General features: G+C 42.3%; 1 protein-coding gene across 5 annotated transcripts in view; it reads right to left on the reverse strand.

Annotated features, from left to right (window-relative positions):
* FBN1 (fibrillin 1) overlaps positions 1-2,647 on the reverse strand; it is a 144,421-nt gene extending 141,774 nt beyond the window's left edge. For all 5 annotated transcript variants that reach the window (XR_015806507.1, XR_015806506.1, XM_088172539.1 and 2 more), the window contains exon 1: positions 2,466-2,647. Coding sequence is in view for 3 of the 5 variants with exons in the window: in XM_088172539.1 (XP_088028665.1) it covers positions 2,466-2,632 (167 nt within the window). In the remaining 2 variants the exon portion in view is untranslated. The remainder of the gene's footprint in view (positions 1-2,465) is intronic.
* Between the last annotated feature and the right edge of the window lie 10,855 nt (positions 2,648-13,502).

The raw sequence follows: 13,502 nt of genomic DNA on the forward strand, positions 1-13,502 counted from the left end.
AAATCATGAGAAATGAAACAAATCTTAAGCTTCTTCATTTTAACATACCAGTATTGACACACAGACTAACCTCAATACTTTCAAATGTGAAAAGACTTCCAATAGTCATTATAATCAAACACACAAAGTGACTAAAGTGTAAAAGAGTTTTCTCTAAAAATGTATCCCCATGTGCCTTACAATCTAAGCAAGAGTTCATTTCAAAATGAAAAGAAAGTCTTAGTCAACTCTAATAACATGGAAATAAAGTTTCTCAGCATCTGTTATGACTTGTATTACAATTAACAGATTCCCAAATGTATTTGTACTGATGAACAAGTTAAAAAAATACTATGTCTTCTTATAAAATCATATTTTTAGTGCTTTAGTCCTCCAATTACAATGAATAATGTATATACAGTTCCTGTAAATTCAAAATATGTTTTCCATCTGTCCTTCCTAATTCATTCCAACCTTGTCTGTTAGAACGACAATTCTTTTTATTCACATTGTACAGTACAATACCACACCTAAGAAAGTGCTCACAACTTCTAAACTGGAAATATCCAGCAGGATTCACCCAACTATGATCAAAATCCAAGCAATTTGGGAACTCTATACTCAGCCTCAAATCAGGGTTACAAAAGGTCTAACAAGAAACCAAACTAATAATTTGTCTTTTTCTCAGTTCATCTGGCAAATTATTACATCCTTGTTAAGAATCTGCTTCCCAGAAACACTCATTCATATTGGCAATATTCCCAAAAACTGACCAAGATACAGAATAACTAAAATTTATGTTGACATTATCTCCAGATTTGCAGATTACGAAGCAGATATATATATAACTCACAGATAACATACAATAAAAAGAAGAAATATTGCAAAGTACATAAAATATGGCAGTTAAGTATAAGAATCAACTCATAAGATTAAATACTTACCCTAACCTATTTTAGATTCCAAAAATAATTAACACTTGAAATATCATCCCTTGATGCACTATTATTATGTGCAGCACAGTTTAGAGTGACATTACACACACCAAAGAAATTTTATCCTCAGCTAAAGTGTCTCTAACGTCCACCAAGTCAGCACAGTGCGCTAGATGGCATATTCTGTGCCACTGAGCAAAAAATTATATTTCTCAGTTTGATATTAACTAAGTATCGAATAACAGAGGTTATTAAAACAAATTTCCCACAAACGTTACTGTACATCCTTCTCAGCTCCTAGATTTTGTCACATCTATTTTGGATCTACTTTGTCCAACTATTTCTTTTGTGACAAGGTATAAGGAAATTAAATAAGAGAGTCTGATCCCACAAAATCAGATCCTTGAAAAATAATGCTGACAGCTTGTATCCATTTTTGCAGCATGCAGATCTAAAAACATGAACCTTTTTCAATCAGGCAAGCATTAAAAAAAACAAGATTGTAAATCCAAATATAGATAAAAAGTACTATACAATTATGAGGAAGTTAGCCAGAAATTAAAGCATATTCATCAAGGCCTCTACCAATAAAGTTGTAATAGCTCCTTTTTGAGAAAATAGGGGGCAAAAGAAGCAAATAGCTTGCATCTTTTACAGAAGTGTAATTATTTTAATACAATTTTTGTTACATTTCTCCTCTGTCTGACAACAGAAAAAAATCTGGCTGTGTACTGAAAAGGCACCTGAGAAAGGAAGCTTCTTTTTTATTACTTTATTACAAACTTTTCACCTTTAGTGAACTAGATTTTCAACTGCACATGCACGCAATGCCTTTCAGCTGACTTCACAACTATTTCTGCATTGGAAAGGTGTTCCATTAGAATGGGGAAAAGTTTGCCTTTAAAAAAACCTCTCTCCTAAGCACGTACCACAGTTTCTTAAGAAATTAAAATCTTGTATCCTTGGGCTTGCTCATGCTAGTACTAGAGAGTTAGACAGCCCATTTGAGAGCAAGATGGACATCACAGAAGGCTCAAGGTGGAGAGAGATGAGAGAGGACAGCGGATGGAAAGGGCATGCTGTGGGCTCCAGGCATCACCGTTATTCTGCTTTATACAAAGCAGGAGCGCGGGATGCGGGAGGAATGCACAAGCCCGCAATGTGTCTTTATCTAAGGCCTTCTTAGAACATAGCTCAGCAACCTCCGCGCTGCTGCGGCTCATCCTCACGAAGCATCGCCCACCCAGAGGTGAAGTACGGCCGCAGAGAACCCAGCACTCTGCCGGGCGGGGCTGGCAGGGTGGCGAGGCTGCGTGCCCCGAGCCTGGCGCTGCCCCGCGGTGCTGCAGGCGGCGTCCGGCGCCCCCCAGCCCAAAGCGCTCCTCGGTACGGGCACCCCCACGGGGGCTCGGGGAGCTCTCGCACCGCCAGAGCTCTCACCGCCAAGGGGTTCTGGCTGTGGACACACACACACACGCAGGCAGATGTGCGCCGGCTGCCCGGCCCGCACCGCGGCACCCCGGGAGGGGCCGGGGCCGGCCCCGCACCTACCCTTTGAGCGCGTCGTGCCCACCGCCGTGCCCTCGCCTCTTGGCCCGGCTGGACCGGCTCTCCTTGGCGCTCACTCCCTCGGTGTGCCCGGCGGCGGCGGCACCAGCCTGGGACGCCCACAGCACGGCAACTCCCAGGGCGATCCCCAGCAGCCGCCCCCGCCACATCGCGTCCCCCGAGCCCCCGGGCTGCGAGCGGCCGCTGCCTCCTCTGCGCCGCCGAAGACTGCCGGTCCCCGCCGCCCTGTCTCCGACCAGCCTCTCCAATGCGAGCTGCGAGAAGAGAAATGAGGAGGAAAAGAAGTTAGGGACCGAGGAAAAGCGGCCACCCCGCGCCCCCCGCCGCCTGCCCCCGCGCCCCGGCGCCGTCGGCCCCCGGCCAGCCCGGCGCTATCGCGCCCGCGAGAGGCGGCGGCCGCGGGGGATGGCGAGGGGCTGCCCGGGGCCGCGCGGGCTCTGCCTCCCCTGCAGCAGCATCCGCGGGGGCTCCCGCACCCGCCGCGGACAGACCGCGGCCGCCGCCACCGCTCCCGAAGCCGCTCCGGGGCTGGAAGTGTCCCCTGGGCACGAACCCTCCCGGCTCCCCGAGCCGGGCACCGCTAGAGCCGCAGCGGCCGGAGCGCCGCGGGCAGGAGCCCCGCGCCCAGCCCGCCCGCCCCGGGAGAAGCCGCTGCGAGGGGCGCGCACCCGCTGGAGCCGCCGCCGCCGGCTGCCGTTCCCGCTGCTGTTCCAGCTGCGGCCGCTGCACCCGCCGCTAATCCAGCTGCGGTTCCAGCTGCCCCCTCCCTCCTCCTCCTCCTTTTTCCCCTCCTCTCTCCCCCCCTTCTCCTCTTCAAGTATCGCCCGCCCAACCCTTTCTCGCGAGAGAGAGGGGAATAAAAATGTTCCCCCCACCCCCGAACCGCCAGCCCGGGGGCTCCCGGCGGTGCCCGGGCGGCTCCTGTCTCGCCGCGGCGCGGGTCACCTGCGGGCGGCCCGGGGCTGCCGGGATGCTCGGCCCCGAGAGGCTCCCGGGGCCGCGGGAAGCGTGCGGTGCTGCCCGGGCGGACGCGGCGCTGCCGCTCTCTCCGCTCCGGAGGCAGCTGCGGCCAGACAGCGCTGCCAGCTCGGGTTACCCCGCGGGTCCCCGGCTCACACGGCGGCAGAGGCATCTGCGCCTGGGGCAGCCTTAATGCTGAGCCAAGTGTGTCAGACAGGAGTGGGGGAACCGAAGGAAGTGCACGCCTCCGCCTCCGTCTAAATGCATATAGACATAGAGATGTAGAGGTATCTACCTCCTAGAGGTGCAGCATTTTGCATCTATAGCTTATGAAAAATAAATATTTATGAAAATATAAAGGCATCTGTTTCCCTTATAAGGACAAATAGCACCGATGGTGGCTTACCGGAGAGGCTGCTGCAGAATGAAGAATGCGCTTTCTAGTAACTAACATGGCACAGACACCAAGGCACCGAACTCTTCCGTACCTACTCCTAAATCTCCACAGCCAGCTCCAGAACAAACGCCTGCTTCATCCTTCTCAAAGAAAGAAAGCCTTGCAGTTTTTATTTATGGTTTAAATCAAAAAGAGCAAACCACTACCAACACCTGAAAGGCAGAAAGTTTTTACACTGAAATAATTGAGCAGGGAACACAACACAACACAGTTTACAGAGTTGAAGCTCAGATTCTGTACGCTCCTATCAAGTAACTCTCTGTACCAGGATTACCCCATTTCAACATACACAGGAAATACGGAAAAAACAATAAACACCCCGCAATTAGACTGAAAGTAAATTATACTTATGCATTCTGCTGCTGCTCACATATAAATACTTTGGCAGAAATGTTGGATTTCCTAATTTGCAGGTATTTTCCTTTTTTGTTAGTTTCAGGTAGGTACTGATGGTTTGTGGTTCTGTATTATTGCAGTGATGTTGCAAATGCTCAGCTGCACAATTTCATAAGCAAGCAGCTGACCAGGCACAGTGGCTGCCAAACCACCCTGCCCAAAGATAAATGCATGGTGTATTCTGCCACTAAATCAGTATCAGGAAAAAAGGAAGCAGTGTGTGAGATTTCCGAGTACCAATTTTTTTTACAGTTGTAATGGTGACACAAAATATGACAGATGCTAGTTGAAATATACAGTTTGAATCAGTTTACAGTAGTTTGTATATTACATACATAAATATGCATTGTCCTTCTAAGCATACATGGAACTATTTTAACCATGTACTAACCACAATAGCAGCTTTCTAATACTTTTGGCTGATTTTTATCAAGAAATGTGTTAGATTCCGCAAATTACAAAACAGTCGTTTGATTTTGACCATTTCAGTTTAACAGTTTAATGTTAAGACTTTCAGATAGAGAGTATAAGGTAAAATGTAGATGTGAAATATTATGAGATACTGGCTCAAGAAAGTACAGAGTACCCCATTCAGTGTGTCTGAACAAGGCTCAAGACAGTAGCAGCTACACTTTACACCAGTATTTTGTAACTTGTACAAAATAAACTAATTAACTTCAATTCTGCAAGCAAAGTATTACTGATTTGCAGTTTGCACCATAGAAGTTAGGGGTTGTGATTAATGAGAAATGTTGATTTTCCTGTTACAATCTAGTTGGATAAACAAGATTTTGATTTTTTTTAAGTTTTTGTTTGTCTGACACATAAGCATACAAAGATGAAGATTTTTTTGGCTATGCTTGTTGAAGAGACAATATTGCATTGCCTAAAGGATTTTGTATTTCCTTTGCAGTGTCACATTAAAATTCGCTCAAAACCAAAAAGAAATGAGGATAAAGGTGTTAGTAATTATCCCTTCTATTAAGAAATTCAGGACATACAGTACATTGATATACAGTTTTCTTCCTTCACTGTCATCTTTTGCATACAGCAAAATCTAAACATTTACTTAGTTAATATAGAAGTTAATCTGAACCTGCAAAAATGTCACCAGATGTTTACTATTTACGTTTATAATGTGAAGACAGAATTTACCAGTAAACAAAAGTGAGTTATGAAAGGAATTCTGGGTTGCTATTTACTCCAACATTCTTTTGGTTTCAACATTTTCTGTTTCAACCGCTTTAATTTTGTGGATGAGCTACCAGAAAAATATCTAGTCTGTGTCACAGGCTAATGGGGTGACTTTCTCATATCTTCTAGCACATTTTATGATGTATTTTTTGGTATCTTGCATGGTTGCAGAAATGTGGATTACACTATATGAAGTAATGTTACATGATACGTGGGCTGGAAGTTCATTAATCTAGTGAAATATGTAGCACATCATCAGCCTCTGGTGTGTCATTCTAAAGAGTATGCTTATACATTAGAAGTACTTACATTGTTGACAACTTTAAAATGGTGCCCACCTGGGTTCTCAAACCACTAGAAAAATACACTGTCACAAGGCAAAGACTTAAAACAACTTCTGCTCTCTGCTGTGGAATAGAGCTACTAATAAAGGTCATCCCTTATTAGGGTCATCACTCTTTCCCACAGCCACTTGAGTCTCTGCAAACATTTGGACTCTGAAGAACATCTATAGACAAACAGATTTCTATATGGCCTCCAAAACACTTGTCAGCCACTTGAAGTTTCACTTCAGGGGAAAAAAACAAGGCCACTAAGAAGCAATTCTGATGATCCAGTTGATCACCATTTCCTGTGACAAACAGAAAGATGAACTCTCAGATTAACCAAGATCCAGAAACTCGGTGATATCTGAGTTCCTTGATTAAACCAATCAAACCCAAAAATAAAAGACACCAGGAACAAGACATATAACATCATTGCTACATGCACAGTAGAATTTTCCATAACATTTAAGCAACTGTTGTTCCACAATGCTCATTCTTCCAGGTGATTTTGAGGATCTTACAGGTGTATTTGGGGGGATGAAGATGGCATGGATTGGGTGGCAGGGCCCAAAATCAGGGGAGGACAATTACAGGTAGATTGATTGTAAGTAGGAAGGGTAGAAAAGACAAAGACTACACTTTACAGCTGGGTATCACCTGGGAAACAATGACCCTAAATATTTACATAACTTTACATACATTTTAAATCAAGTCCAGGACATTCCTCTAGTCAGACATCTAGTTGCTAATCATGCCTTAGTGCACCTCCCTGTGCTTATCACCATCATGTACATAAATCATTTTACACAGTGCCCAAATTATTAACATCCAACTGATCCTCAGAGACATACTTACTTGTCCTGCTGTTTGGTTTACATAAAAACACTGAACTGAAGTTTTCAGTGCTGGTGAGCTTCGTGCTCAGCAGCAGAGATGCAAAGTACTGGTGTCCCTCCTTGCTGGCTTTTGGCTGGCCAGTCCTCTTCATCTTACTCAAACTCTCCTTCCTCTCCTCCTGGAGGGTGGTTAGCACAATAGTCATCTTTCAGGCAAACTGTTTTGAGCTGTTGCAAATAAAAAAAATCTTATCACTAGAAGTACTGTGATAAGTTGGGAGCTCATTTCATAGTTTTTCTTTATTTCAGTTTGTATGAACTTTAGCAATAATTGCATTTTTTTTAATCTGTACATTTACTCTAACCCAAGTGAGCAAAAATAAGTATGTCCATCTTACATATTTCTTTATTAAGAAGGCCTTTATTATGCCAATGAAAACAAATAGTGTGGGAAAGTTTTAGTGTGTGTATTTTTTTAAGTACGTTTGAAGCACAAACAGTAATTACATCCAGATAACCAATTAACTGGTTTAAATCTAAAAAAATAAAATAAAAAAGTTAGGTAACTCAAAATAAAGCACGTCAATTTTTCTAAATGCTGTTTGGTCAGACAAGCTGTGATAAGTAGCTATGGAATCCATTATTAATAGATTAGGGAACATATTTCACCAAAGACTTTGACTTAATTTTTACAAATGGCTTAATTGAAGTTTTCATCTGTCAGCAGAGTTTACAATGATGGAGAAAGAAATCCAACCTATATAATTCCACAGTTTGTGATACTGTGCAAAGTGTTTCATATTTCTGTAATATAAGAAATATGAGAGGAAATAAAAGAAGTTCTTTCTTGACTTAGTGATTAGGGGCCTATGCACTTCTGCAGAAATTAAATATTTTATCTCAGTTGTATCTTAAGTGAGCATAAACCTATTAGCTTTTATTACAGTCAGAACACATCTCTCCTATCTAGGCCTCTATGGAACAGTTTAACACAGATCTTACGTTGTTCTAAACAAAATAACACCTTTAATTTACAAGAAGATGGCAAATTTTTATATCACCCTACCAAACCCCATACATTTCTCTTTACTAAGATCTGAATGAAACAGATAAAGCTCCTGGATTCCTCCAGTGACAAAGAAAGTACAAGGAAACTCAAGAGAAGCCCTAATTCAGACATTCCCTTCTCAATATTTTTTTAGGAATGTTCTCTACCCCATTCATAGTTGTTTTTTGTTTCTAAAACTAGAGCCCATTTTAAATCAATCCTTACCCAGTAAGGGTGAAACCTACTGTACTCTCCATTTGTTGAAGGCAGATCCATTATCAGAGTTATTCTTTAGGGGGTCCTAAAGAAAATAACTAAACCAGAAGAAATCCAATGACTTTCATTCTACCTTCCAAGTAGGGGAAGCACAACCTCTTTTTGTAAGACTAGCGTTGAATAAAAATACAACCAAAATACAGTGGAAATTTATTTTTAATCCCAATCTAATGCACATACAGGATGTATTTAATTCTATGTGTACTCCTAGAAAACCTATCTTAATAGTAGCAATTGCTTCTTTTATTTAAAAATAGGAATTTTAATCCACCCTTAGTGCAAGAAAAGGAAATCTATATATACTACTACTTTCTGTCAGCTAATAACCCTGTCAGATATAACGGGAATTTTGCCATAGTAACAGTTGCAAGCCGAGCTTCCTCAGTCTTATGTTTGTCCCCAATGATCTCTTAAATCCTACCTGTAAACTCAGAAACAAAGTGAAACAGCTTTCATGGCTTAAAATGCCAACTGATGGGTGAATTTTCAGGCTAAAACATTGAGCAAAATGGATATAGCTTTTTATCCAAATTAATACATTCCAAGTGGGTGGAAATCAGTAACCAAGAGCCTCTTCTTTAAACTCTGATTTATGCAGAACTCCCTACTGACTCCAACAAAGACAGCTGAATCAGGCCCTACATTCCTTCAAACACTGTCAGCAAGGGATTGGGTGTCTCTGCCTCTGTTTTCCATCCTAGTGTTCCTCTGGCTATGTGATGTCTCGGTTGATAGGGAGTAGCCCCATGATGCAGTTGAAATAATAAAATAGGTAATAAGAGACCAGGGATTAGACCATGAACCCACCACATTCCATTTGCAAGGCCCTTCCTTTGAGAAATAACACTATGAGAGCATTGCATAAAGCTCTCATAGAATCAATGATGAGTTTAAATAGGCACTTAGGAAAGTCCTTCAGTCCAGTTTCCTGTTCAGAGCAGGACCAACTTAAGAATGGGCTGCTCAGGCTCTATCCAGATGAGTCCTGAATATTTACAAAGATGGACACCCCACTTTTCTGGAGTAACTTACTCCATTGTTTCACAATCCTTGCTGTGAGAAATTTTTCTTAATACTTAGTAGGAATTTCCCTTCCCTAGAATTTGTGCCTGCTCTTCATCCTACCACTCACTGCTCACCACCCACAAGTCAGGCTCTATCTCCTCTATACTCTGAAGACAGCAGAAGATCCTCTCTAACCTGTGCTTAAGTTTGGATGAACCCTGTGCTGAGAGAGCATTGCTTTAGCCCCTCACCATGTTGGTGTCCTCTGCCAGGCTTGCTCCAGGTGTCAGTGGCGTTTGGGTTTAGGAGTGAGTGTGGTTTTTCTGTGCCAGGGTGCCCAGAGTTGGATGCAGTGCTGCAGATGCAGTTTCTTAAAGAATCCCTTTCCTGCACTGCCTGGCTGCAGTGCCATAACACAGCCCATGTGCATTTGGCCTCCTCTGCTGCTGGAGCGCCGCTGACTCACGGAGCACAGGGATGAGTCTCTGGCCAGTACAGAGCTCAGAACAGCTCTGATCTGCACTTTCCTTTATTCAGTAACTTTCAAAAGGCTGACTTCATTTCCTCAGGTTTTCTAGATACCAGTAAACTGAGACAACCTCATCTAGAGTCTGTGATTTCTTACCGGGCATAAAATCATTTGGGAATTTCCCTCCCACTTTGTCTGTTGAAAGTATTAAATTGTACTTACTGATGATCACTGGGGTGTTATATCAGGTTCACAAATTTCAGCAGCCAGCATTTCATTGCCTCAAAATGTCCATCAGATGCAAAGTCTTTGTACACCACACTGGATAGAACATGATCCTCTTATTAATACATACATCTTTAATATATTGCATTGTGCACTTCCAGTACAGTTGGGTAAATTCAGCCCACAGACATCAACAGGAAACTTCCTATTAACTCAGAGTATTCTGTTTCATTTTTAGCCCCTTCTCATTTATGCATTGTCTCAACTCATGACACACTGATTGATTTGCAGTATATAGATGATTTACAGCTATTTTTTAGGATAAATTCAGGTTGTCTTTACTTATAAGGAAACAAGAAATAAAAATTGCAGTTAATAAAAAACCCCATATATTTGTTTTACCAGTAGCCAAATTAAGTAAAAGAAGCTATTTGAGGAGGAAGTTGCAAGAGATTTCACAGACTGTGGCCCAAAGTGGGAATAAGAAGGGACAGGAATAAAGCTCTGTATGTTTTTTGGAAGTTGAAAACCCTAATTTTCTGTTGAACAGGAAAAAAAAATACAGGGATAGAGTTAAAATCTATTGCTTAGGACACTTGAAATGAGAGCAACTTTTACTAGTTTCTAGTACAAATTATTCAGATTATGTTTAAATGGGGGAAGAAATTCCAACAATAGAAAAATCTTTTCAGCTTTTTTTAAAAAACAGAATTACTGCCTCTAGAACGTCCCCAATGGTTTACAAATTATCAACACCAGGTCCACCCAAAATTGCTAATACTGTGATGAATGGGGTGGAGTTCAGAAGAGATTGAGCTGCTACATTTCTTTTTTAAAGAGTCAGGTTTTGACACTTTACAAATTTGAAATAAAGATGTTGAACACTTTTTCTAGCTTCGTGAACTCCTTTCAATACCAAGAAAAATACCACATAACTTCAGACAAATAAGAATGAAGGTCGAACAGGCACAGAGTCAGCAGAGGAAACGTCATTTGAAACCCATGAGGGAGAGCCAAGGAAAAATACTTGACAAGAGATGCTTGGGGAAAAGGACATCTGTATCTATCTATCTATAGATATATGGATATATATTAAGGCTGACTTTTCCCACTCCTGTTCATCAGTAAAAGGAAGGAAGTGCAATTTTATGGCTGAAAAGTGAATGATGTAAATAAGGAGATTCATGGTGCCTTTTCAAGATAAGGAAATCTTTAGAGGCTCCAGTCTGGACACATTTTATGATAAACTATTGGGAAAACAGAGTTTCCCTGCACTACAATGATCTGGAGAAGCTTCCCTTGGCACTACAAGCCTAGTCCAAGCCCAAGATATTTTTTTTTCCTCTCCATTTATTTCAGAGGAGTTCAGAGCATGCCCTGACTTCAGTGTGGTGGACACTATTCCATCAGTTAAGCTAAACTAGGGCAGTGAAATTTCTGAGAAGAGCCTATTACATGGATTTGAAAGCTTTATGGAGAACTGGAAACAATTCCTTCCATACAGTTGGCTACAAAGTCTTTCCTCCTGCTCAAAGTATGCAATGCTCTGTATTCATTGGTCTGTACATGAGGCTCTTTACCTACTTGGGGTTTTGTCACAAACAGTGAACTAACAACGAAAATCCTGTGCAGTCTTGCTGACTAAATATTCAGAGTCGTTCACAGTGAAAATACAAAGCGAAATTCCAGAAGTGTTCTCTAAACCAAGAAATAACTGCTTTTTGAATTTACTCAAACTTGTAAAAAATAAGTCTTCAGAATTCACATATGTATCATGCTCTAATACACATGTTCAAGAGTGTCAAATTCAGAGCTAAATGTCTTATAAAAACAACTGTACCATTATATCAGTGCAGCAGATCACTGTTATGCATGTGCTAACAATAGTCATTCCCCACAGAATCCTGAAAAAGTAATTTCTTCTAAGGCAGATCAGCATTTGAAAACTAACTAGTGTTTTCTGTGTTATTTCTTTTTGTTTGGTTTCCACCTTTCCCCCTCTCACAAACTCCATTTTAAGGGCAGTTGACTTAGACAACTCTGGTAGCTTCATACCCTGCTTTGACAGGTTTGTTTCACAAGCTGTCCTTCCCCTTCCTGCAGTCAAAAACTGTATAATACCATTTGCAAGTAAAAAATAAAGAAAAGGAAAGAATAAAGTTTAAACATTTTAAATTGAGTATTATCAATTATGCCACTGGCTACAACCATAATACGGGAAATGTTAGTCTTGTGCTTAACCAAATCCCATGCTGGATAAGAGAGCTCTTCTAACACATTTGGTAACTGTGCTTGAAGAACCAGAGTAGAAAGAAAACCTGAGGAATTTCTTCCATTCATGAAGAGTGCAGGTGGGATGTAGCCCAGGAAGATGCTGAAGAGTACAGCAGAGTGTTAATCTGCAAATCCCAGCTATAAACCCACTGGAATCTGCCCTGCTCAGCCTCACTCCTGAGTCATCAGCAGACAGCTGTGTGTCAAGAACTCCCTGTCTGACTGCAGCCAGGTGTAGAAGTTGCTGTTCTTCAGATGATCAACAAAATATGTTCTACAGTTACCAGACTTCTGCAGGAAAGCATTCAGCAGACAGTGTGGTGATTTAATTTATAAGGTTGGTCATACTCCAGAAGCTCTCAGGAAGCCCAAGTAAGACTGACCTACTGCAGTGTATGAACAGCACAGAAAGCAGGCTCCAGACAACTGGCCACTGCCTTTGACACCAGCTCTAGGCAAAGTGCAGCAGCATTGGAAAGACATTTGGACAGCAAGACAGAGACATGCAGCAAGTAGCCCAGCTCCTGGGTTACTCCAGAACTTCATTTGCCATAACAGGATCTTATAGCTTTTGGATAGGGCCTCTTATACAGCCATTTTATGACCTGTTTTCCTTGTCAAGAGTCTCATTCTTCTCGAACTACAAAAAGAGAAGAGAATAAGGGTGGCAGAATGTATCTCATTATTAGGGATTTTAGCAAGTATTTATCAGTTATATTCAGAGATTTGTGGGGGTGACTGAGCACCTGGCTCTAGATGACCCTGCTTATTCAGTGCATGTGGGACCAGATGAGCTCCAGAGTTCCAGATTCTGCTGGAATCTATTCTATCACTCCTTTCTGATACTTCTATGGGGCACAGTGTTTCAACAGATTTTCTGTTTCAGAAACCCACAGTCACTGAGTTTGAATTCATACTGGCTGTTTTCCCTGTGCTCTAAGGACAAGAACCCTGCAGTCCTATTTTAATTCGTGTTAAGCTCTTAAATAACTTAAATACATCTGCTCCTTGGAGGAAGGTAATGGAGTATATGCCTGGAATCATAAGGTTATGGAACTACTACACAGACTGGATGCAGAGAGCTAACAAATGGAACCCCCAAAGCATAACAGCAATACCACAAAGGAGGCAGGGAAACATGGGTCAGCTCAGCCCCAGTGCCTGCACTGCAGTGCTGGAGTAGCAGTGCTGGGCTGGGCTCACCTGCAGAACTGCCAGGCACCAGGCAGGGTGCCCAAGCAGCAGCAGCACATCCTGCCTTGCTCAGCCCCACACACTCCCCAAGGCAGGGCCTGCCAGCTCATTGAGCAAAGCAATTTCTGTACCAAGTGCCTGCCTGTGTGCTTTTCACAGCTATACAGATGATTTTATCTCAACATTGCATGTCTTACCTGATTCCTACCTGTGTACATGTGAATGATTTTGATTTAGTTTGACTGTTGACACTGCTGTTCAAGAGAAAAGAACAAGTTAAACTCCCTGGCTGATGAATTGGTCACAGCTTCCCACAGGGACTGCTCAGACATCCGCAGTGATAAATCAGAGTCAAAGCC

This window comes from Sturnus vulgaris, chromosome 13 (assembly GCF_052056855.1).
Source record: "Sturnus vulgaris isolate bStuVul1 chromosome 13, bStuVul1.hap1, whole genome shotgun sequence".
Classification (NCBI taxonomy): Eukaryota; Metazoa; Chordata; class Aves; order Passeriformes; family Sturnidae; genus Sturnus; species Sturnus vulgaris.